At 46.3% G+C, this 22,176-nt stretch overlaps 2 protein-coding genes across 4 annotated transcripts in view; one reads left to right on the plus strand and one right to left on the minus strand.

Annotated features, from left to right (window-relative positions):
• Window positions 1–6,609, plus strand: part of ep300b (EP300 lysine acetyltransferase b) — a gene marked incomplete at its 5' end in the record, with an annotated part of 31,897 nt that extends 25,288 nt beyond the window's left edge. For both annotated transcript variants that reach the window (XM_080488131.1, XM_080488132.1), the window contains 6 exons: window positions 225–485; window positions 639–804; window positions 934–1,101; window positions 1,192–1,353; window positions 1,479–1,760; window positions 2,265–6,609. In XM_080488131.1, coding sequence (XP_080344257.1) covers window positions 225–485; window positions 639–804; window positions 934–1,101; window positions 1,192–1,353; window positions 1,479–1,760; window positions 2,265–5,582 — 4,357 coding nt within the window. In that variant the 3' untranslated portion in view covers window positions 5,583–6,609. The remainder of the gene's footprint in view (window positions 1–224; window positions 486–638; window positions 805–933; window positions 1,102–1,191; window positions 1,354–1,478; window positions 1,761–2,264) is intronic.
• Window positions 6,610–10,529: 3,920 nt separating this feature from the next.
• Window positions 10,530–18,290, minus strand: cbx7a (chromobox homolog 7a). Of its 2 annotated transcripts, XM_080487299.1 has the most exons (6): window positions 17,968–18,290; window positions 16,712–16,755; window positions 16,496–16,561; window positions 16,242–16,308; window positions 12,367–12,703; window positions 10,530–12,279 (listed from the first exon to the last, which is right to left on the minus strand). In XM_080487299.1, the coding sequence occupies exons 1-6, from the start codon at window positions 18,034–18,036 to the stop codon at window positions 11,708–11,710; spliced, it is 1,155 nt and encodes a 384-aa protein (XP_080343425.1). In that variant the 5' UTR covers window positions 18,037–18,290; the 3' UTR covers window positions 10,530–11,707. The 2 variants fall into 2 exon arrangements, with proteins under 2 accessions (XP_080343425.1, XP_080343426.1); XM_080487300.1 differs by lacking the exon at window positions 16,242–16,308 and having other exon boundaries at window positions 17,968–18,288.
• Window positions 18,291–22,176: the final 3,886 nt, after the last annotated feature.

A 22,176-nucleotide genomic window follows, 5' to 3' on the forward strand; every position in this document is an offset into this window, starting at 1 on the left:
AGTCGTTTAGGAACGCATCTGATTCAGTGTTAACTGGTGACCGATTAATCACAGTCCACACTGAGAAAACATACGTACTCCAGCAAGTTGAACATCAGGACATATTTAACATGTTCAATAAAATCTGTGTTGAGGCTGCAACAACCGCACACAGTTGTTGCAACACCACAAAGTCTCTGCGTCCTTGTCTTAACTTCACCCTTGCTGCTTTCCGTTCCGTCCAGGTTTGTGGACAGCGGAGAGATGGCCGAGTCTTTCCCATACCGGATGAAAGCTTTGTTCGCCTTCGAGGACATCGACGGAGCGGACGTGTGTTTTTTCGGGATGCACGTCCAGGAGTACGGCTCAGACTGTCCGCCTCCTAATCAGAGACGCGTGTACATCTCGTACCTGGACAGCGTGCACTTCTTCAAACCTCGACACCTCAGGACTGCCGTCTACCATGAGATCTTGCTGGGCTACCTGGAGTATGTCAGGAGGCTCGGGTAAGAAAAAAAAATAATAAATACAATTGGACATTGTACAGCCTCAGAAGGATATTATCGCAAGCCAATTTTTTGAGTGTTGTTTCTTCATTAGACTTTGTCTCGAGCTTTCAGAAGCTGCAGTGAATATAACTGCGTGTTTCCCTGCGACAGGTTTACCACAGGTCACATCTGGGCCTGTCCTCCCAGTGAAGGGGACGATTACATCTTCCACTGTCATCCAATGGACCAGAAGATCCCAAAGCCAAAACGCCTTCAGGAGTGGTACAAGAAGATGCTGGACAAGGCCGTCTCTGAGCGCATTGTCCATGACTACAAGGTGTGAGATCTTTCATTTCAATTCTCGTAATGTATTTCTGTTGTTGTGGCTGATGATTTAATAAAAATTCAGCAAACGGTCTATAGTTTCATCTGTTTTAACATTACTTCTTCCGCTTTTCCCCTCCAGGACGTCTTCAAGCAGGCGACTGAAGATCGGCTGACCAGTGCCAAGGAGCTTCCATATTTTGAGGGCGATTTCTGGCCCAACGTGCTGGAGGAGAGCATCAAGGAGCTGGAGCAGGAGGAGGAGGAGAGGAAGAGGGAGGAGAACAGCACCTCCAACGAAAGCACAGATGTGAGTAGATTAAGGACGCCTCGTGCAGTCGTCCGTTGTTCAAGCTATTGTGTCGACGTTTGCTCTAAATCCACGATGAAACGTTCACAGGCTACTAAAGGAGACAGCAAGAATGCCAAAAAGAAGAACAACAAGAAAACAAGCAAGAACAAGAGCAGTTTGAGCCGAGCGAATAAAAAGAAGCCAGGGATGCCCAACGTTTCCAACGACCTTTCCCAGAAACTCTACGCCACAATGGAGAAACATAAGGAGGTATGAATGTCTGTCACAGGATTATCCTGCACTCGTTCTGACGGTGACACTGCACCCGGAAAGACGGACGATAATGTCAGAATTCTGTTGGCATAAAATGTAAAACTCTCCGCGGTCATTTCTAGGTCTTCTTTGTCATCCGGCTCATCGCTGGCCCGACCGCCAACTCGCTGCCTCCCATCACCGAGCCGGACCCCCTGATGGCCTGCGACCTGATGGACGGCCGCGACGCCTTTCTGACCCTGGCGAGGGACAAGCACTTGGAGTTCAGCTCTCTCAGGAGGTCCATGTGGAGCTCCATGTGTATGCTGGTGGAGCTTCACAACCAGAGCCAGGACCGTTTCGTGTATACCTGCAACGAGTGTAAACACCACGTGGAGACGCGCTTCCACTGCACCGTCTGCGAGGTGAGGATCAGCAAACCGAGTCTTGGTTCTTATCGTGGTTAGAAAATGGTAAACAGTCCTATAAGTTTGTGTTAGTGGGGATCTTTTGCTATGTTGCCCAGGTGAGCAGAACAAATGAGTTCAGAATCAACAAACATGAAAACAATTGTCTGAGAAAGTATTGCACAATATTTATCACAATATCAACATATGCAATATACTTCATGTAAACGTAATTTATTGCAGTTCAATAAGTCTTTTACATTAACTCTCTGTTCATCTGCAAATTCAAAGTGATCAAATGTTAATATATAAGAAAACACAAATGACTTATATTTGCTATACTGAAGATTATTGCATGTCCCCCGATATCTTGCAGTTCTATAGTGAGATAAGTTTTAACAGAAGAAGCTGAATATTCAGCATTTGTAGCATTTTTACTGGATAACAGTTTTAGTTAAACCTGGGTTTAGATTTACATTTCCCATCACATTTACATGCTCCATCTCTTGTTTTTCCTTCCAGGACTATGACCTGTGTATCACCTGCTACAACACTAAAGGTCATGAACATAAGATGGATAAACTGGGTCTTGGTCTGGACGATGACAGCAACAACCAGTCAGCAGCGGCCACGCAGAGCCCGGGAGACTCCCGCCGCCTCAGCATCCAGCGCTGCATCCAGTCTCTGGTCCACGCCTGCCAGTGTCGCAACGCCAACTGCTCTCTGCCGTCCTGCCAGAAGATGAAGCGTGTCGTTCAGCACACGAAAGGCTGCAAGCGCAAGACGAATGGCGGCTGTCCCATTTGCAAGCAGCTCATTGCTCTGTGCTGCTACCACGCCAAGCACTGTCAGGAGAACAAATGTCCCGTCCCGTTCTGTCTGAACATCAAGCAAAAGCTCCGACAGCAGCAGCTGCAGCACAGACTCCAGCAGGCCCAGATGTTGAGGCGGCGGGTGGCCAGCATGCAGAGGGTGGGGCAGCCAGCTGGAGGACCACCGGGAGGACCGATGGTAGGGCTTCCATCCCCAGGAAACGGCGTGAGCACGGCACCGAGCACGCCAACGTCTGTTGGAACCCAACCCCCAACCCCACAAACCCCAACCCAAACCCTGACTCCAGTCCCACAACAGGGAATGGGTCCTGGACCTGGAGCGCAGCAGCTGCAGCAGCAGCAACAGCAGCAGCAGCAGCAGCAGCAGCAGCAACAGCAGCAACAACAACAACAGCAGCAGCAGCCAGGTGGAATGCCTCCTCAACACCCCCTTCATCACCAGTATCAGCAGATGACTGGTGGAGGCGGCGGAGCAGGAGGGATGATGAATTCATCGCAACATCAGCAGCAAATGCTTCCTCAGGTCCAGCAGCAGCACCATCAGCAGCAGCATCAGCAGCAGAGTGTACCTGGACCCAACCCTCAGCAGCTCCAACAGCATCCAAACAATTTGCCCCCATATGGCGGCAGGCCCCCGGCCTCCTCACCAATGCACCAGTCCCAGGGTAAACCAGTATTGGGCTCAGCGACGCCTCCCCATCAGCAGCCCGGTGGTCCCGTCATGCCTGGACAGCAACTTCCTAACCAGCCGCAGGGTCCGCCTTCTCTTCCGCAGCAGCAGTCCCCCTCCGGTCCTCCCCCAGCAGCTGTAGAGATCGCCCTGAAGATTCAGCAGGTGGCTGATGCTCAGAGGAAGATGGCTCTGCAGAGACAAGCAGCCCAGGCAGCTGCCAGCCTGATGCCTCCTCACCCTCACCACCAACAGGGGCAAGCTCAGCAGATGGGCATGGGGCACCCAGGGGCAGGAGGGATGGTAGGACCACAAGGGATGCCACCACAAACCCAAGCGGCGGTGGCTGCTGCTCGGGCCCACATGGACCAGCAGCAAAACGCCCCTCCGGGTATGATGGTGGGTGCTGGTGGGCCCATGCAGCAGCAGCAGCAAGGGAACCTGCCTCAAGGCCAGCTCCCTCAAGTGCAGCTTCAGCAGCAGAGGATGGGTGCCCCCCTCCAAAACCCTCAACAGCAGCAGCAGTGGGCAAGTCAGGGGATACCACCCCAGCAAAGGCAAGCTATGATGAACCAAATGGGCCATCCCGCCATGATGGCAGCTCAACATCAGCAACAGCAACAGCAACAGCAGCAGCAGCAGCACCAACAAGCTCAGGGCCACGCTGCCTTGATGAATATGGCACAACAGCAGCAGCAGCAAGGTGGTGCTGGTGGTGGGGTTGCAGGTGGAGCTGTTCCTGGAGTTACGGGCATTCCAGGACTCGCTGCCGGTGGAAACATCCCCCAGGCGGCGCTCCAGGAGCTCTTACGGACTCTGCGCTCACCCAGTTCACCACTTCAACAACAGCAAGTCCTCAACATCCTGCGCTCCAACCCACAACTCATGGCTGCTTTTATTAAGCAGAGGGCATCTAAGTACAAAGGTGGGCAGGGAGGTCCTGGTGGACCAGGAGGAGTTCCAGGAGGGGTCCCGGGAGGACCCGGTCCCACTGGGGGTCCTGTTGGAAACATCCTCCCAGCAGGGGTCCAGCAGGTGAACATGAATGCTGCAGGTACCGGCCAGCCAGGGATGCACATGGGGGGCCAGGGAGGAACAAATGTCAACATGGCCACAATGGCTCAGCTCCAGCAGCAGCAACTTCAGCAGCAACAGTTGCAACAGCAGCAGCAGCAGCAGCAACAGCAGCAGCAGCAGCAGCAGCAACAGCAGCAGCAGAGGCCGATGCTCACTGGGTTACAACAACAGCAAGTTGCAGCTCTCCAGCAGCAGCAGCAGCAACAACAACAACAGCAGCAGCAGCAGCAACAGCAACAAGGGGTAGGACGAGGAATGCAGGGCCAAGGGCCACAGATGGGAAATCTCAACGGCCCCCAGTTTAGAGAGCTGCTAATGAGACGACATTTCCAACAACAACAGCAGCAGCAACAACAACAACAACAGCCGCAGCAGCAAATGGTGAATCACGGTCAGTTCCAGCAGCCGCAGCCTCCGCAGGGTCAGGGATTCATGGGACAGCCTGGGATGCAGCCTCCCACTGTGGGACAGGGCCCCCCCCCCCAGCAGCCCGTGGGGCCTCCCGGCCCACAGGGCCAAGGTTACCCCGTGTCGGTGGCCCAGCAGCAGGCCACCGCTGCTCTCCAGCAGAGGCTCCAGCACCAGCACCACCTCCAGATGCAGCAGCAGAACAACATGGCTGGTCACCAAGGTGGAGACGCAGGGCCAGGTGGCGGGGGTGTCGGAGGTCCTCAGCAGCCACCTCAAGGCCCCCAGCCCCCGCAAGGCGGCCCCCCACCTCCGTCATCTCAGGCCCTGCTCCAACAGGCCCTCCATCAGAGGCTACTGCAGCAACAGCAGCAGCACCTGGGCTCCGGGGGGTCGCCAGCACAGCACAGCAATCCCATGAGCCCCCAGCAGACGCAGCAGATGGCGCAGTCCCCCCACCCTCACCTGCAGGGCCAGGCACTGCCCACGTCGCTGGCCAACCAGGTTCGATCCCCGCAGCCGTCGCCGCGGCCGCAGTCCCAGCCGCCACACTCCAGCCCGTCCCCGCGCATGCAGCCCCAGCCCTCCCCGCATCACATCTCCCCCCAGATGCAGACGGGCTCCCCGCACCCGGGCCACCTGAACCAGCACCACCCAGGGATGGTGGTCCCCCCCCAGCAGCAGCAGCAGTCAGCCGCCCAGCAGCAGCAGAACGCTCTAGATCAGTTCGGATCGGACCAGAGCGCCATGCTGTCCCAGCTGAGTGGCATGGCGGGTCTGCACGGGCCGGGGGGCAGCGGTCAGGACCCCATGGGCCAGAACATGAATCACAACCCGTTAGACATCATGTAGAACTTTGTGATTCTTCGCACAAACTGCACTCACCCAGGACAGTGTTATTGTTATTACTTAGCCTTTTTTATACTATTATTAAATGTTATTTAAAATGTTTTCAATAAAGATGCATTGAACTGAACTTCCTATGGGAAATGAACAATAAATCAAGCAGTCGTTAAATGAATTAGTATAAATGAATTGTAAGTTATTGCTGTTAATATATTTTTTTGCCAATAGTGGACAAAGTGGGGCGGGGCGGCAGGTTTCTCTTGTGCCGCCCCGCCCTTCACCTCCACCTCTTGCAGAATACTAGAAAGGTGATATTTTTTGGGGGGTGGTGGGGTTCGAGGGTGGGGGGAGGGCCTGAATAGAAGTACTTGCCTTTTTTTAAGAAATGTTTTTAAGATTTTAAAAAGTGGTCAAGAATTAAAGAGAAAGTGATTTAATGCAAAGAACTTTTTTATGGGTTTGGTTGCGCATCATTCAGTCCGTCGGTTCCTGTTTTACAGAGTGATGTGGATTATTATCAGTGTAAAGTCCAAACACGATGCATATCTTCCTCTTTCAGATGTTTGCTTTATTTATTGTTTTATTTCGGGGCGTTAGGACGGCGTTACGTACCCCGATGACTGCTACAATTCGAATAGAAATCTATTTTTGTTATTGACTGTTAAGATCCGGGGGGGGGGGGGGGGTGTTAGTGAATATGTCATTTCACTTTAGATGTCTTTAGTTGAGTCTGTCCAGGTGGGAAGTCGCGTCAGTGTTTCCATTGCATTTGCCTCGAGGGTCTCGCTTCAAATTTAAAGACCCGTTTTGACATCCCGGCCGACTTCTTGCATGGGACATCAGCCATGTTTGTAAGAGGAGACGCCCCCGCCCACCCACCCTCGCAAAACATGCAAGCCCTCTCCCTCGAATGTGTGTGCACTCCTTCCTTAATACAGACACTCAGTACGGAGCGGTGGAGGCTTGGGGAGGGGCGGTGCATACCTGTGTGCCTGTAACATTTTGAGTACATGGGCTGGGATGTGAAGTTGAAACAAAAATGGAAAAAAAAGAAGACAAAAAAAAAAAAAAGGGGTGGGGTGGGCTCCTCCTAGTGTTTTTAGGATTCTGCTGTTTGGAGTAAACGGAGGATAATGATCCAAATGAACTGTGTTGCACAGAAATGAGGAGAAACGAAGCGATGTGAGCGGTCTTTCTTCCTCGTCCCCTTTGCTGCTTCCCATGGACTTTAACCCCCCCCCCACAACCGTCCTCTGGAGGGGCCGGATGTTGAACTACCCCTCCCCCCCACACACACACACATACTCCATCCTCTTTATCTTTCTGCTAAGAACTTTGGGAGTTTAATTTAATATTTTTTACTGTACAAAGGAAACACAAACTGTGGACTCAAATACTGTTTTTTTTTTTTGTTTTTTTTTGTTTTGTTTTTTTATAATAAAAATTAAAATTACCAATAATAAATCCGTCCTTCATGTGGCTGTTTTTTACAAAGCTTCTGGAATACCTGTAACGGTCTCTAGGTTTGTTGAATCATAGGATCTTTGTTGGTCGAAGGTTTTAATAGATTACTTCAGGGATCTGCAACTTTCAGGACCAAATCAGCCACTTTCCAGAAAATGAACATTTGTTTGGAGTCTTTGAAATAATGAGACTGTAACACATAAGACTTCATCTTTCGTTGCGTTTAGTAACTTTTTAATGACGTCATTTTGGCCATTATTAGTGGATTTAACCATTAAGGCAGTTTATTTTTAATCCATTTTACATTCTCTGTTTATCCTGGTTTTATCTTTCTTCTCTTTTTTTTTTTTTTTTTTTACAATTTCTTAAGAGTAGCGGAAACAACACTGCGACCTGAGCTTAGAAAACCTCATATTAGACTCAAAGCCATGCCGTCGGGGACGGGTTGTAAAAACAGCCTAATCCAACAATTATAAAAGTATGTTTCACTGTCTTTTGCACCAGAAAGCATCTTTAAAATTGACTTTATATTGAGATTGTAGTCATTTTCCAGAGCAATTGCTTGGTTTTTTATGAAGATATAGACGTTGCGCCACAACAAAGAAAAACCTTTAAAGATTAATTCCAAAGATTATTATGGTTCTATTCTACTGGTCCAGCCTGTTCAAGATGAAATTAGGCTGTATGTGTTGGACACCACTGTCATGTCTCCCGTGTCTGGATTAACGTTTGCTCCTGATCAAGTTGAACGTTTACATGTAAATTTTAATTCTTTTTACTTTTTTTCCTCTAGGCTCCACATCCAGAAGGCATCTTTACTATTTTATGACTGGAACTTTGTCATAACATCACTGTTGAAACAGGAATTTGAAGATCTGTGGCAACTCCCGCGTTGCAGTTGCACTTTTTGATTTCTGATGCATTAGTGATGCTCTCAGGCAATATTTATACTCGCGTTTTTTTTTTGTTTTTTTTTCTCCCAGCATCACGAAGCAGGCTCACTTTATTTATTTATCTTTTTTTCTGGACTGATCACCATGGTAACCTCGGCTGTGTGACTAAACCTCTCCAGAGCCAAGAGCTCCGCTGCTCACCAATCAGATGGCTGGGAGACACATCACTACACGATCAGGCCCAGGCAGAACTACCGACGTTACAACGCGCGCTGGCAAATGACAGAGCAATAAATATTTCAAATCTGCTCCGCAGGTCAGTCTGCGCTGTCATATCCCACGTGTCCAGTTAAGAGTTTGAGAGAATGAAAATGACAGCAAGATGCAGACATGTGCAGAAAAAAACACAAGAGAAGCATGAATTGAGTTTCGCTCTCTATGGAAGTCAGATAAAACACTTGTTGAAATCCCAATAGAAACACAAGGGATATTGTTAATATTGTGAATAAAGTAGAGATGTCAAAAATGTATGGATAAAACAGGCGTCGGCAACCTTTTTAACTCGGAAATCTCTTATAAATGGATCTGCCATAATCACTAAACACAATAAAATTAGTATGACACAAGGTAAGCGAAAGCCACATTAAAGCATAAAAGAAGCATAGTTTCCTGTTTTTCACAACAGGGGTTAATAAAATAAGCATAATCCCATTTTTAAGTATAGATTTCAGTCAGTTATTGAAATAATTTTGCACTAGGAGAAAGAAATTAAATATGTAAACATCCCATTATCTACATCTTTTTTTGATGCTGTGCGTATTCTAGAGGTTTACAAATTAAACATCATCAGGAGAGATTTTAACCCCACAGAAGGGTTTACCACCTCAACTCCATAGTTCTGCACAGGCCTCCGTGACCTTCTAAAATCTAAAAGATGCACCGGAGCTCCATCGGCTGCTTCTTATCAGTCGGAGCTTCACTCACACAGGAGAGCCTTGTGCGGACCTCTGAGCACGATCTTGTGAATTTACAGGATAACGTTTCCTTTTCCAGCTCATCATCGCCTCTAAGGTGGATCCCTGCTTTCCCTCCTCTGCACACTGAGCTGAATCACACCGTTAAACTGCGTCACTCGCAGCATTTCGCTTTCCCTGAGGGCAATGCGCCATCTCGTGGCCAAACTTAGTATCGTAATATTCAGTACAGGAGCAGAGGGATCAGATCCAAAGGTTCCACACAGTCACTCGTCTTCGTTACAGATACGGATTGGAACATCTTTCCTTGAAGGAATCTGTAAATTCTGACGTTTTATAAACCATATGTAAACTGCAATACCTTGCAAGGTGGACAAAATATACAAAATACGTTTTGAAAAATTGGTGGCAAGAGAGGAAAGTGATGATTCCCCGTCCTCGTGATTCACTGACGAGAATTTCTCTGGATGTTTTGTGTTTCCCAGCAATATTAAAGCATAATTAAGTAGTTAGAAAATACAACAGCTCAAACTTATTGGATTACTTCCTGTGTGTTACAAATATGATGTATATGAGGAATATTTGTTAAAGAACTGTAGCAGCCCACACCTTAAAGCAAGGGTGGGCAACTCATCGTCATGAAACATTAGCCCCACTATGGAGGACTGAGACGTAAGTCGACTTGAGTTTTAGAAAATTATGATAAAATTTTTTCCAAGTTTCAGCCTGATGATGCACAGGTTTGCCTTGAAGGTCCCATATAATGCAAAATTCACTTTCTAATGCTTTTCTGACAGTAATATGTGTCAATGCCCTGTGTATGAGGCTCCAGAAGTGAAGAAAGTCTGTCCTCTCCATGACTTGCTTGCTCTACTTTTTAGCTCATGCAGGCAAATCAGAGCTTTTCCCTTCATGATGTCATGCGGGGAAACAACCACTCGCTCTGGTAGTGGATACTCACTTTGACCTTCCCACAGGTAGCTGAGCTCTGCCCTCTAAAATTACGAGTATGCGCCATCTTTTCTCCTCACAAACGCCACCGGAAGACTGTGGACAGACACATCTCATGAGCATTCACAGGTACAGACACAGAAACAGACTGTTCTCAGCAGAGACACCAGAGGGACTTTTAGACTGGCTGAAATTCAGGACTACAGTTGGATTTGGGGCAATTTACTTTGAATACAATGTTGTTGGACCTCTGACACCTATTTGAAATTGTTAAAAAATATTGTGTAATATGAACCCTTTAAAGAGATTATTACATAAAATTGAAGTGATGCCTCTGTTGGACACTGGGTGGCAGCATAGAGTCACCTGGTACCAGTTTGTCCTTCACTCGGCTCTTCTTGTTGGCAGTGAGTTTTCCTGAATGGCTAAGTGTGAGTCTATTTACTTATCAAAGCTCCACCACCAAGTGTGACTATATATTTTTTATAATAATGTCCCTCATCGGTAAAGTCTCATTTCACCTGTAGATTCAGGTCACTTACCTCCAAACTTATTTTTCATTGTTTAAAAAAAAAAAAAAAAGAAACCCAAACATTTGGCCGCCTACATGGAGCGTTTCCTACTGTGACAGTAAGAACAGACTAATTCTATCACTGCAATCCGCATCATGTAGCTGCGATTTTTTGTTTATTCAATGATAAATATACTCCATGACATATTTCTTTTAGTACACATTTATTGGAAACGTAGTCAAAAAAAAAAAAAAAAGTTTTCTTTCCAAGAGAAGACATGTTTGACAGTTCATCAGAGAGATTCAGACACTTCAAGTGACATAAGTTAAGATTAGCTTATACAAGTGACATGCAATAAATAATAGCTCACTATAGTCTGATCTAATGCACATCTGCAGCCATTTGCACGTTACCTACAGAGCGGCGGTGTAAACTGATATCGTCTCTTTTGATATACACAAAGCGTCGAGAAAAGAGTGGACTATCAATTGGTATTACAAAAATAGAACCAGGGAGCATTTCATACTTGAAAAGTTACGGGACAGACAGACGGCAAACACAACAGTGCATTTCTTTTTTGTGCATCCGTCCTCCTTGAAATGCAGAACTTCATCTTAAGCGGCAGGCATTAATTCTCTTTGTCTTATTTCTTTTGTGACAGAAATAAACCTCCTTCACCAAAGCAACGGGACGGAGCTGTGTGCGTGTGCGGCACAGACTGACAGGGCATGCGGGCTGGCTCTGTGCGAATAGTGGAAAAAGGAAGAAAGAAAGAAAGAAAGAAAAAACTAACAGCATAGAGGAAAGAAAGAGAAAGCAAAGTCTTTACAAAAAACAGTATTGGTAAGAAAGAGGAGCGACTTAAACAGGCCCCGAGAACAGATCTGAGTGTGAGACCGACGTCTTGCTGGAAAGCACTGAGGACGACTGGAAAAAAGTAGCTGCATCGAAGTAGTTATGTGAAGTGGATCGCTTTCGGCTGCCGCCTCACCATCTGTCTCCTGCTCTCAGTAAACCCGGCGGCCCCTGGAATGAAACCTGCCTCCCAGATCCATTTGGTCTGCTGCGTCACAAAATGAATAATCTGGGCACATCGTCAGGGCCTCGGGCTTCCTATCACACCTAATAAATGAGCCACAATGATAAAATTACCACTCATTTTTAATTCAAAGGCAATAATGTCTTCATTGAACTCAGTAGGAAATGAGTGTAGATTTGTAAACATGTGAAAATATATTACATACACGAGTATTTACACGTACAAAATGAGTGGCAAGTCTAATTATGGGTGCTTCAACCTCTCTCTCTCTCTCTCTCTCGCTCTCTCGCTCGCTCGCTCAGTAGCCCCTAAAGAAGCCTTCAGCCACCGTAGCCTCTTTGAAAGTCACCGTCAGAGAGTTTATAGTCACATCGGTCATGATCACCTTCCCGGGACGCTTTGCTTCGGTCTGACTGCTCGGCTCCACCGCGTTAACGCCCTGATTGTCGCCTCTCGCCGCCTCCTTCCTCGCTTCGTCAGAAGAGCTGACGGCGGTGGCGGTGCTGGTGTCGTCGCCCGCCGCCGCCTCCCTGTCCCCCCGGATGCTCACGATCACCGAAGTCGTCTTGCTCTCCGGACAGAAGTCGCCCTCCACGCTGGGACGGTCCGACCAGGATTCCACGCCGTCCCAGTCTGACCTGTCGCACACAGACGCCTCGTCTCCCGCTCTGTCCCCGCACGCAGAGGCGCTGTCCTGTGATTGGTCGCACGCAACTGTCTCTTTGTGTCCCGTGTCCGACGTCACGCCACACTCGCCGTCAGTCCATATCTCTGTTGGGGCAGCGATCAGCTCGGCCGCCACCTTCTCCTCCACCTCGATCTCCAGGTCCTGGCGCTCCAGCAGGGGAGGCGAGCTGCACTCCGACATGCCTGAGAGAGAGAACAGCCAATCATCTTCATTCCCAAACATCAAAAGGTAAAACTTCTGAACGTGGAGGGACAGACTGTCAAACCAACCGTAAACGCTGTCCGCACATATCTCCCCGATGGTGCTTTCAGATTCCTGCTTGTCTTCTTCGCTCGTGACCCCCCACTCTTCCTCCTCCTCCACCTCCTCCTCCATGGGCTCCTCCACCTTCTTCCTCTGCGGGCGGATGGGTTTGCCGGCGGGGCCCTCCGGCGGCCCCCGGGTCACCCTCTGCCGGCTCCTCCTCCGGGGCGGGCGGCGGTAGATGCGGCTCCGCTCCACCTGGTCCACGTCTGTGCTCATGGATCGGGTCAGGGAGAGCCGCAGGCGAGGCGGCGGCTTCTCCGCCTCCTTGTTGGCGCTGCGGAGGTCCATGGCGAAGATGTTCTGTGGGGCAGTGAAGGTGAGAGGCCACTGAGTGGAGGATAACCACGCTCATTCAAATATAAAAAAGAAAATAAAAGAAACATTTCTGTATCTGAGTTACATCAACTGGACGACCAACATCAAGGCTCTGTGACACTCCGTACATGTCTTCCTATAAACACATGAAACTGTCAGTAAATTAAATTTCTTGTTCCCTGTGTGGCCGGACAAGTCCTCCGCCTGTGCTGCAGAGCTTCACTGTTGTCAAAAGCCGTTAACCCTTCAGCTGCCAAGTGAGTCAGTTCGATACCTCCATATTTCCTCCCCGCGAGCAATAAGTTAAATACGTGGATTTGACGATGCATTTCTGCTTTAAACTTGCCACGATAACTTTCACACTGTTTTGGTGCTTTGCTCTGGTAAGCTAAAGGTACATTCACCTCATCCACAAGTGAAGATTTATTCAAACTACTTTTCTTGTGAATATCACAACACACACTGAGGTAATGGCACTTTTCAAACTGGATTTTGCAACTTGTATTTTTCAAACAATTTTAGGCTATAAATTATTAAATCTGTGCCCAGTTTCTACACTCATTGACAAATAAAAAGCAAAGAAGGCTTAATTAGATACACTAATAACATGAGCACTGTGAAGGGTTAATAAAAGACTAAACTGCTCTGTGAAGCTGCACTTTGACTCTGAGCTAAACGCTGACAGCAGCACGTTGAGGAAGTCATCAGGATGATATTTAGCCCTAAATACAAAGTGTACCTGAGCATAATTAGGAGAATTGGTTTGGGAAACAGGTTTAATATGCGGTGTGGCGGAGAAATAATCAGCGGGGCCACATTGTTCTCCGACACGTTCCTCATTACGATCAACACAAACACTGTAATTCACGCAGAGTCTCACGAACACCATCCTGCTGCTGTAAATACTCATCAGCGCCACAAATGTGTATTAATAAGCCACCGAAATGAGTCCCGACAAATTCAATTTCCTCACACATTTGTTCCAAAAACAAATCAGCTCGTCTGAAACATTACAGAGCTTCTCTTAAAAAAACCAAACAACAATTAAAATACATAGAAGTCGAAATCTTCGGCAGAAACTTAATGCTGATTCAGCATGTTAGAAAGAGGCCATTGCTGCCGGTTTCAACTCGTAATGTGACAGTTGTGATTTTCCCCCCTTGAAACAACACGCCCCGTCCACCTGCACCCAGAATCCCTGTCACCGAAGCCCTGCGGGCGTTTGAACCGGCCATGAGAGGACGTTAGTGGAGGAGTGAAAGTGATAGGAACACAGTATGAGAGAGAGAGAGAGAGAGAGAGAGAGAGAGAGAGAGAGAGAGAGTGTCCTTCAGAGTCACACCTCTTCCTCAAAAACGCGTCTTTCAGCTGCACTGCAATGCATTCTGGTCTACTGAGGCTATTATTAGTACTGCAAGCTGCGACTCTGCTGCAGGTATGAATCTAAAAACAAAAGAAAAGAAAAGTGAAGGACCAATAATACTCGTGATCTCGTTTCTCCTTGAAACTGGATCATCAGAAATACACGAAGTTACATCGACTTCCAGTGTCGTGTGCTCACATATTTAAAAGGAGGTCATTGTAATGGATGAAAGGACGTTTCACCACTTCTACTGGTGATTAGTGTACCAGATAAATGATGCTCGGGATGTAAAAACTGCTTTCAGAGATAAAGAAATAACACATCGGTGATTCCGCCGAGATTATTCTTCAGGATAAGCTGCATTCAAGATTTCTGGCTGCAAATATTCACAATTAGTCCAGAGACCCCGAACAATAAAACAAAACAAGCCATGATATAATTGGAACTAAATCCTGTAAAACCACTTTCTGCCACAAGGTGGTGTTGTGAGTCTTAAGTTGGTCACACCAGAAGAAAATTGTGTTAATGTTAATGAGCCGAAAAGGATAAAAGTTACATCAGAGGGTTAATTATCAAGAAAAATATGAAAGAAGAATTATTAAAAATGATCAATTAAAACATGTGAGGAAACAAATTGGTATTCTTTCGCAAGTGCTGGTTCCTTGGGAACATTTCATGCCAAAGAACATATTTGAACAATCTTAAATAATAAAACCATGTTTGGCATCAGTTTATCAAATTCAGAGCTGATCTCAGTTGGCCGTGTGTGAAGGAAATGTACAGAGTGAGACAGTTCAACACGCAATTTAAAATCAACATTTAGATTCTAATTCAAGTTTTTGAAGAACCTTGAGAAGAAAAACCCCTCTCATGCAGAGGAAGAACACGCAAACCCTGCATCCCAATAGAACCCCTGCGCAGCCCCAACAATAATAAGCATAATAATGACCATTAAGTTCAAGCTGATCTCATTTTTGGTTCAGGAATGTTGGAAAAAACTACAAAAAAGTAAAGCGAGAGCAGGAGAGAACGCTGCCCCCCGAAGGCACAGGGAAATATGACATTATGGAACTTAAATTTCACTTGTTGACCTTTTGAGGAAACAGAGAGTCTATTTTTCCGGAACGGTTGGAAATGCTGATGAAGACCACGACTCGGCAGTCCTCGCAGCCCGCCCCTCTGAATCGTCTCACGCCAAGGTAAAACAAAGAAACGCTGACATCATCAAACTACAATAAAGTGTGACACGCTGCTCCACCGGCACGCTGAGGTCTGACACGCGCTCACAGACGGCCGGCGTAGTGCGACGGATTAGTGACGACCGCGGCTGCAGCCTAACGTCAGTCTCTCCACTCGGAGGACACCGAGCGTCCGTCATTCCAGAACACCCCGTCAAATATTCCACAACGCACGATCAGCCAATTACGTCACGTGGCGGTATCTTAACGAATATTGGCGAAAGGCGCAGCCACGGCCTTAACCCTTTGACATCGTGTCAGAGAGAAAAAAGGAAAACAGACCCAGACTCTCTAAACTAAATCCAGACGTGTTAAACCACAACTAGAGTTTTTAAGATTCAGGACTCTTCACAGGACGTTTTCTTTACGCGACTCCTGGGGTCTTTAAAGCCGACCTGGACTCACCACATGAACTTTTTCACCTTTAAAATACACTTTGATTCTTGAAATAGACCAGAGTACTTTAAAAAGAGTGGACACAGTTTTCCTCAAACTAAATTCAATCGCCTGGATTCTTCAAACTCCACCTGAATTCAAGCTACTTTGTACTTGAGCCAGACACTGGAGGTACATGAACTCTTTAAACTCACCTCACACTCTGAAAATAAGTGGAATTCTCATCCTTAGTAAAGAAAGAGCATCTTAAAGTTCTATTTAGAAAAAACAAGACTTCATGTTTTATTTATATATATATATATATATATATATATATATATATATATATATATATATATATATGTTCAGTTTTCAGGAGTTTATTCTTTAGAAAGAATCTAATGTAATCCAATAATTTTGGAATACTTCACACAGCATCAGTAAATATTGTACAGCCTTTAAACAATTAAGCCAAGCCAGCACTCAGGATTAATGAAGTGAGCTACAACAAAGGATCACAAGGCAAGAGGAAGAGTAAAGTTCGTACCCGCAGGACGAGCCTCCTGGGTCTCAGACCTTTTTTGCGATAGGCCAGAGCTCTGATCTTCTCCTGACTGGGAGAGAGAGAGAGAGCGAGAGAGAGCGAGAGAGAGAGAAAGATAGAGAGAGAGGAAGACAGGAGGTCAGAGACAAAGCGACAAAGAGAAAGCGTGGGCAAGAGAACACAAAGATTAGCTGCTGTTGTTTTTTTGTTTTTTTAAAGTGCTCTGCGTGCATAAAACACTTCCTACTATTACTCACTTCTCTTCGTAGGCCAGGACCAGGCGGGGGTCCAGAATATTGTCCTCCGGTTCCCAGGTACTGTACCTGCCAGCACAAACACATTCAGATAAGCCTCTATCTATCCATCTATCTGGACATGGTGCTTGAGCATCAGCAGCAGCGCTGTATACCAGCAGCTAAGTATATATTGAAGAGTGGATGAGGTCACCTCGTGATGACTCAAGTGTTACTCACTTTGGGGGCCATCCCTGCCATTTCAGGAGATACTCCACATTACCCTGCGGAGAGAGAGACAGAGGAGGGTGGGTCACCACCGAGGAACCAGGGATACAGTCCAACTCATTCCCCACAAGCTGCCCTTTGAACGTGCCACAACAGAAACAACCCCAACTAAAAGCAGGACTGTCACTTTAAATAGTGTGGAGAGCGGGGAAGGCGTGAGGGAGGGTCGTGGACATTTTTCTCTCTTTCAAACTGTGTTATTCTTTGGAATGACGTCAATGACAGTGGAGCTGGGTGGCCTCCAAACAGCAGCTCTCTCTCCTCTTTCTCTCCTCCTCCTCTCTCTCTCTCCTCCTCTCTCTCTCTTGCAGATGACGTGACTGACTGCACATGGCCACGCAAAGCCGGCTGCTGTATTCCACGCCGCACGGCTCTTTCTAGAACATTACACCGGCGACTCGGATAGGTGGGGCCGCGGAGAACATGTAAACAACGTGGTGTTGCGCAACGCCAATGACTCCCCGCTCCCGAAAACAATCATCAGCGTCACCACCGGCGGGGAGAAAAAAAAACCAAAAAACGCACAGTGCGTAATGAAGAGGAGAGATGTCCAATACGCACACGTGCGGTCAAATTATAAGTTAAACTTTGAGATATTTAAAAGATGATGATCAGCTCACTTTTCAGTTTATTCTACATGATATAAAATCTACACATGCGTCCACAACACCCCCCCCCCCCCCCCCCCTCCTCCTCCCGCACTGTAAATCAATGGGTCACCATCACGCAGCAGTCGATGACATTACGCAGCAGTTTCACCCGGATACTGAGCCGCTGTTCCACTCGCTGGTGTAGCCCAAATAAACTGCGCAGCTCCCCGCACATTGAGTCCATTTTCAGGATACACACACACACCCCCTCCTTTTCTATTTTTTTTTTTTTTTTTTTTTACTACAACTGCGTAGGTTCCTTCCAAAACACGCTGCAGCAGCAGCTCGGGAAGGTGACAGGATGCGGCCCCGCAGAGACAAAAACAACGCGAAACTTTGGCGCAGTTGCAGAATTTAATCCCAACAAGCGGCGATTTTTTTTTTTATGCGTAAAGTGTAGGGAAACTGCGTAGCCTAGTTTTGTGGTGCGCGAGGAGAGGAGATATCGAACACGGAGTACGGCGCGTGAAAAACAAAACACAGAAAAACAACAACAACAACGCACAAAACACGCGGAAAAATAAGTTATGTCAGTTATATATGAAGTGTGCGTCTCACCTTTCTCACTCTCTTCTTGGTTATTGACTCGACTGCAAACACTTGATCTCCAATGGATGACAGCTCCATCGCTGCGCGCAGCCTTACTGAGGAGGACGCAAAACTGGATCTCGCTCGTGTCGAAGTGCAGGAAAATTTTTATATATATATTTTTTTTTTTTTCCAAAATGAAAAATAGTTCAAAGCGCACGGAGGAGGAGGAAAAAGCCGTCAAAGTGTGAGCACCGGTGCTCGCTCCCCGTGTCAACACTTGTTTTCTCCGCCGCGTCCCTCTCGGAGAAACTCCGCCGTCCGACTCGCTCACTTTTTAAAATCTGCGACACATCAACACTGGACAGCGCGCGGCTTTAAGTCGGGCGGGCGCGCCCCCTTTCCGTTGCGTAGGGCCGAGCCCCCAATGTGCGTGCACGCGCCCGCGGGGCCGCGCACGCAAATTGGAGCAGAGTGCAGAAGGGGGACAGAAGAGGAGGGTGGGGAGGGAACCACAAGGTTACTATCGGCTAGAATCAGGGGTCTGCAAGCTTTCTGACCAAAGGGGCTGTTTTTTTTTTGTTGTTGTAATTTTCCACGAAATGAAATTTAACTGGAGTGGCAAAACACATGAGGCGAATGCAGCTGCTAAAGTTTTGATATAAAACTATATTTTATGATGCATTTATAAAGTGTCAATTAGAATTGAGAATACTAAACATTTCAATACATTTTCAGCTGTTTTTGTACCCGATTTTAACAGTTTCATCATTTTAATTGAACAATTTTGACTATTTTTTAAGCAGTTAAGCATGCTTCGTTTCCATTAATAAGCTTTTTTTTTTTCTTTTCGAACATCTTGTCATTTTATTTTTCTAACTGTTTTAGTTTTTTTACAGTTTCTTGTAGTTTTAGCTACAGTTAGTTATTGTGCCTTTTAATAAAGCCCTGCATATTGGTGTAGTGGTTATTACTGTTGTATACCACTTTTTGGGCTCAGGTGTCCTTCTGGGCAGGCAGGTCAAAAATATTTGAGGATTATTGGGACTTTAATCTGCGTACAGGTGTGAATTTGAGCAAATAGAAGCTTTTACCTCTTTTTGTCTTGTGATCTTATTAGAACTTATTAGAACTAGATGGATTGTCAAAAGTGTGATTGAAGTTGAGATGTAAATGAAAAGGTTAAGGATTTGACAATAGTTTTTTGAAAGTTGAAACACCGGTGAATTTATTTATTTGCTTTTTTGTTTATTGTTTTAGGCATTTCTGTTGTGATCACCACCTCGTCGCCCCAGTGATTTCCTCCGCGCTCTCACCCTTTATAGACTGGTTGTAAAACATTTGGATTCTTTCTCTTGTTGAGAAGCAACGGTTTTGGGGGAAAACTTCATCCGCAATGCTTTTAAGTTGCACATAAACAATAACGTTATCATGTGGCTTCCCTTTGAATGGCGAAGAAAAACCCTACACCCAAAAACCAGCTGGATTACCTCAGCAAAAACACATGAAAGTGGAGAAACTAAAGGGTAAAACACGTGTTTCTACATATTAAATAAATGGTTTTTATGGAAATAGCATCTGTGTCATCTGAATCATATTTTGTGTATAAACCTTAAGTTCACCCCCACGAAGTTAATGTAATTTAATTCCCAAATGTCAAACCGTCCCTTAAAATGTTAACACAGAGAATGAATCAATCAGTCTTAACATACCCTCACACCATGACTGACAGCTCCTTTCACAGGTAACACTGAGGTGGCTTAAGCCCTAAACTCCAGCCTGAGCATGGAAGAGTATGAGCTAATGTGTTTTTATGTAACAATAGTAAAGCCAGCAAAGATCGGAATCTGCAATGGAAATGAAAGCCCTGCTTCACTCTGTGGTGGAGACGTCCACCCCTCCAACTGTGTTTGATCCAAATATGGAACTGAACCGCTAAACGCAGAGTGAAAGTCTTAATTTTAAATCCTGAATGCTAAGCAACCTATCTGCAGCGAGGAGAGCTGGATGTGCGGCTGAGTGCAACTCAGATAAAGTCCGTCAAGATTATCACTTTCGGTATGTCGAAGCTCGTTCAGATGAATCCAGATGCTTTGATTATTGTGGTGATCACACACAGTTTTCAACACTCATACCTGAACATCCACCCGCCCGGAAGGGAGGGGTTGCTGGAGGGAAAAAGGCCCAGTGTAAGATTCCTATTATCTTACATTGAAGCTGCTGTGGATCAGTTTACAGTAAAACTCTCTGGAACTTCACACACACACACACACACACACACACACACACACACACACACACACACACACACACACACACACACACACACACACACACACACACACACACACACACACACACACACACACACACACACACACATACACACAGTCCACTGTACTGTCTTTCTGCACCTGGAACACTTGCATCACTTACGGGCATTGGGTGTCATGGCAACTGTTTCTACGACGACCACTGAAAAGCTGGATGATGATGATGATGATGATGATGATGATGATGATGATGATGGTGATGGTGATGATGATGATGATGATGATGACACAGCAGGAACAGTTGATGAGCAGCTTAGGGCTGAAGAGTAATCTGACTTGTGCCCCTCTGACCTCCCCGTACGTCTGACCTTTGACCCCCAGCGATGCCGTTACCACGGCGATCCATCGATTCTCTCAATAAATAAACAGCAGTGCACAATCCGGACAATGTGTACAATATATGGCATTACGTAATCTTTTGCATAACCTATTCAATCACCTTATGTGGTGTCTGTTTGAGGAAACACACACGTTATCTGCACGTGTCAGCAGCTGCTCTTGGTTTTTTTTATCATAATGTACAAACCGTGTGTTTAAAAGTTATTTCATGGGAAAATAAGAACTTACTCCTCGAGCCTCAAGGTGACCCATTCACGCCGCTTTTCCTATTCACAGAAGGGTTGTTGGAGTTATCGGCGATGACCACAGTCTGCAAAAAGACCCATGTTTGAATTTGTGATGAGAGTTGAGGATTACCCGCCTTCGCAGCGATGGTTTCTCACCGGGTCTAAGAGAAGAAGGGGATCTGCAAATGAAACGCTTTTATTGCTGAATAATACTAAATGAGGAAGCTCTCTCCTCGAACTTCCTTGACTTATGTCCCGTCCCTTTACAGCCAGCAGTGAATGTCACAATATTACTGTGCGGTCCTGTTAAATCTCATTTTCCCAGCCGATCCTCAGCAGGTGTTGATATCTGAGCGTCCACACTTTCACTCTTGCTTTACTTTGTAGAGCAGAAAACACAACTAGTTCATTCATTCTTCAGAGCAATTATCTTTTTAAGTACTGAAATCGGGCTCAATGTTTAACAGGGTATTTATGATGTACTAATAAGTGTGGAAAAAAAAGGATTTTTGATTGGGAAAAAACACGCCTGAATGCCGTCAAACTGGGAACTTCCCACAAGACAATTGGGAATCCACAGAGATCATCCGGGAATAGTTCCACAGTGAGAAAAAAAGAGGAATCTCAATATTAAAATGATAGTTTAACAATTGTTTTTGCACGGGTCGATGGCCTTTAAACAATTCCCCACTCATGGTCACAAACAGACTTTTTGTTTTCGGCAGGTGGTTTGGAGGGACACGCTCCCCAAATGTAGTCTAATGATCAACATGTCTGAGCCGCCAAACGGTGCAATGCAAGAAGTAAACACACCATCTGAACAATTAAAGACTGTATTTTACCCCCCCCCCCCCCATATCCTCTGATTCTTCTCTAACTTGGTGACTTTTTACCGACTTGTAATTTTCCACTTTGCCCAGCTTCATGAACTCAGTCTGAGCGCGAGTCCCCGCCTCTAAACATTGTCTGGTTCCACCCCTGCTGTTAATCAGGCCCCTTTAACTTACACATCTGCTCCTTCAACCCTTCATCAGGCAGACGACCCAGCCTGGTAACTTTCCGATATCTTCTCATTTCTTTCCGAACTGTAATCGTGAATTAAAGATGTCTGTCAGATTATATGTATGGTAAACGCTGTGGGAAAAAGGTGCTCTGTGTACATGGCAATGACGAAAAATAAAGGTCCCGATAGTATTTAGTGTTTGTTGCATCATATTATATCACAGCTTTGGGGCTCAACAGTCTTGAACTAGAGGTGTCAAACAAGTGGAACAAGCACGGCGTACAATCTGACCAGTCCATCACAGGGACAAGGCAACTACACACTTAGATTCACACCG

The sequence above is a fragment of the Lipophrys pholis genome (assembly GCF_963383615.2).
Source record: "Lipophrys pholis genome assembly, chromosome: 19".
Classification (NCBI taxonomy): Eukaryota; Metazoa; Chordata; class Actinopteri; order Blenniiformes; family Blenniidae; genus Lipophrys; species Lipophrys pholis.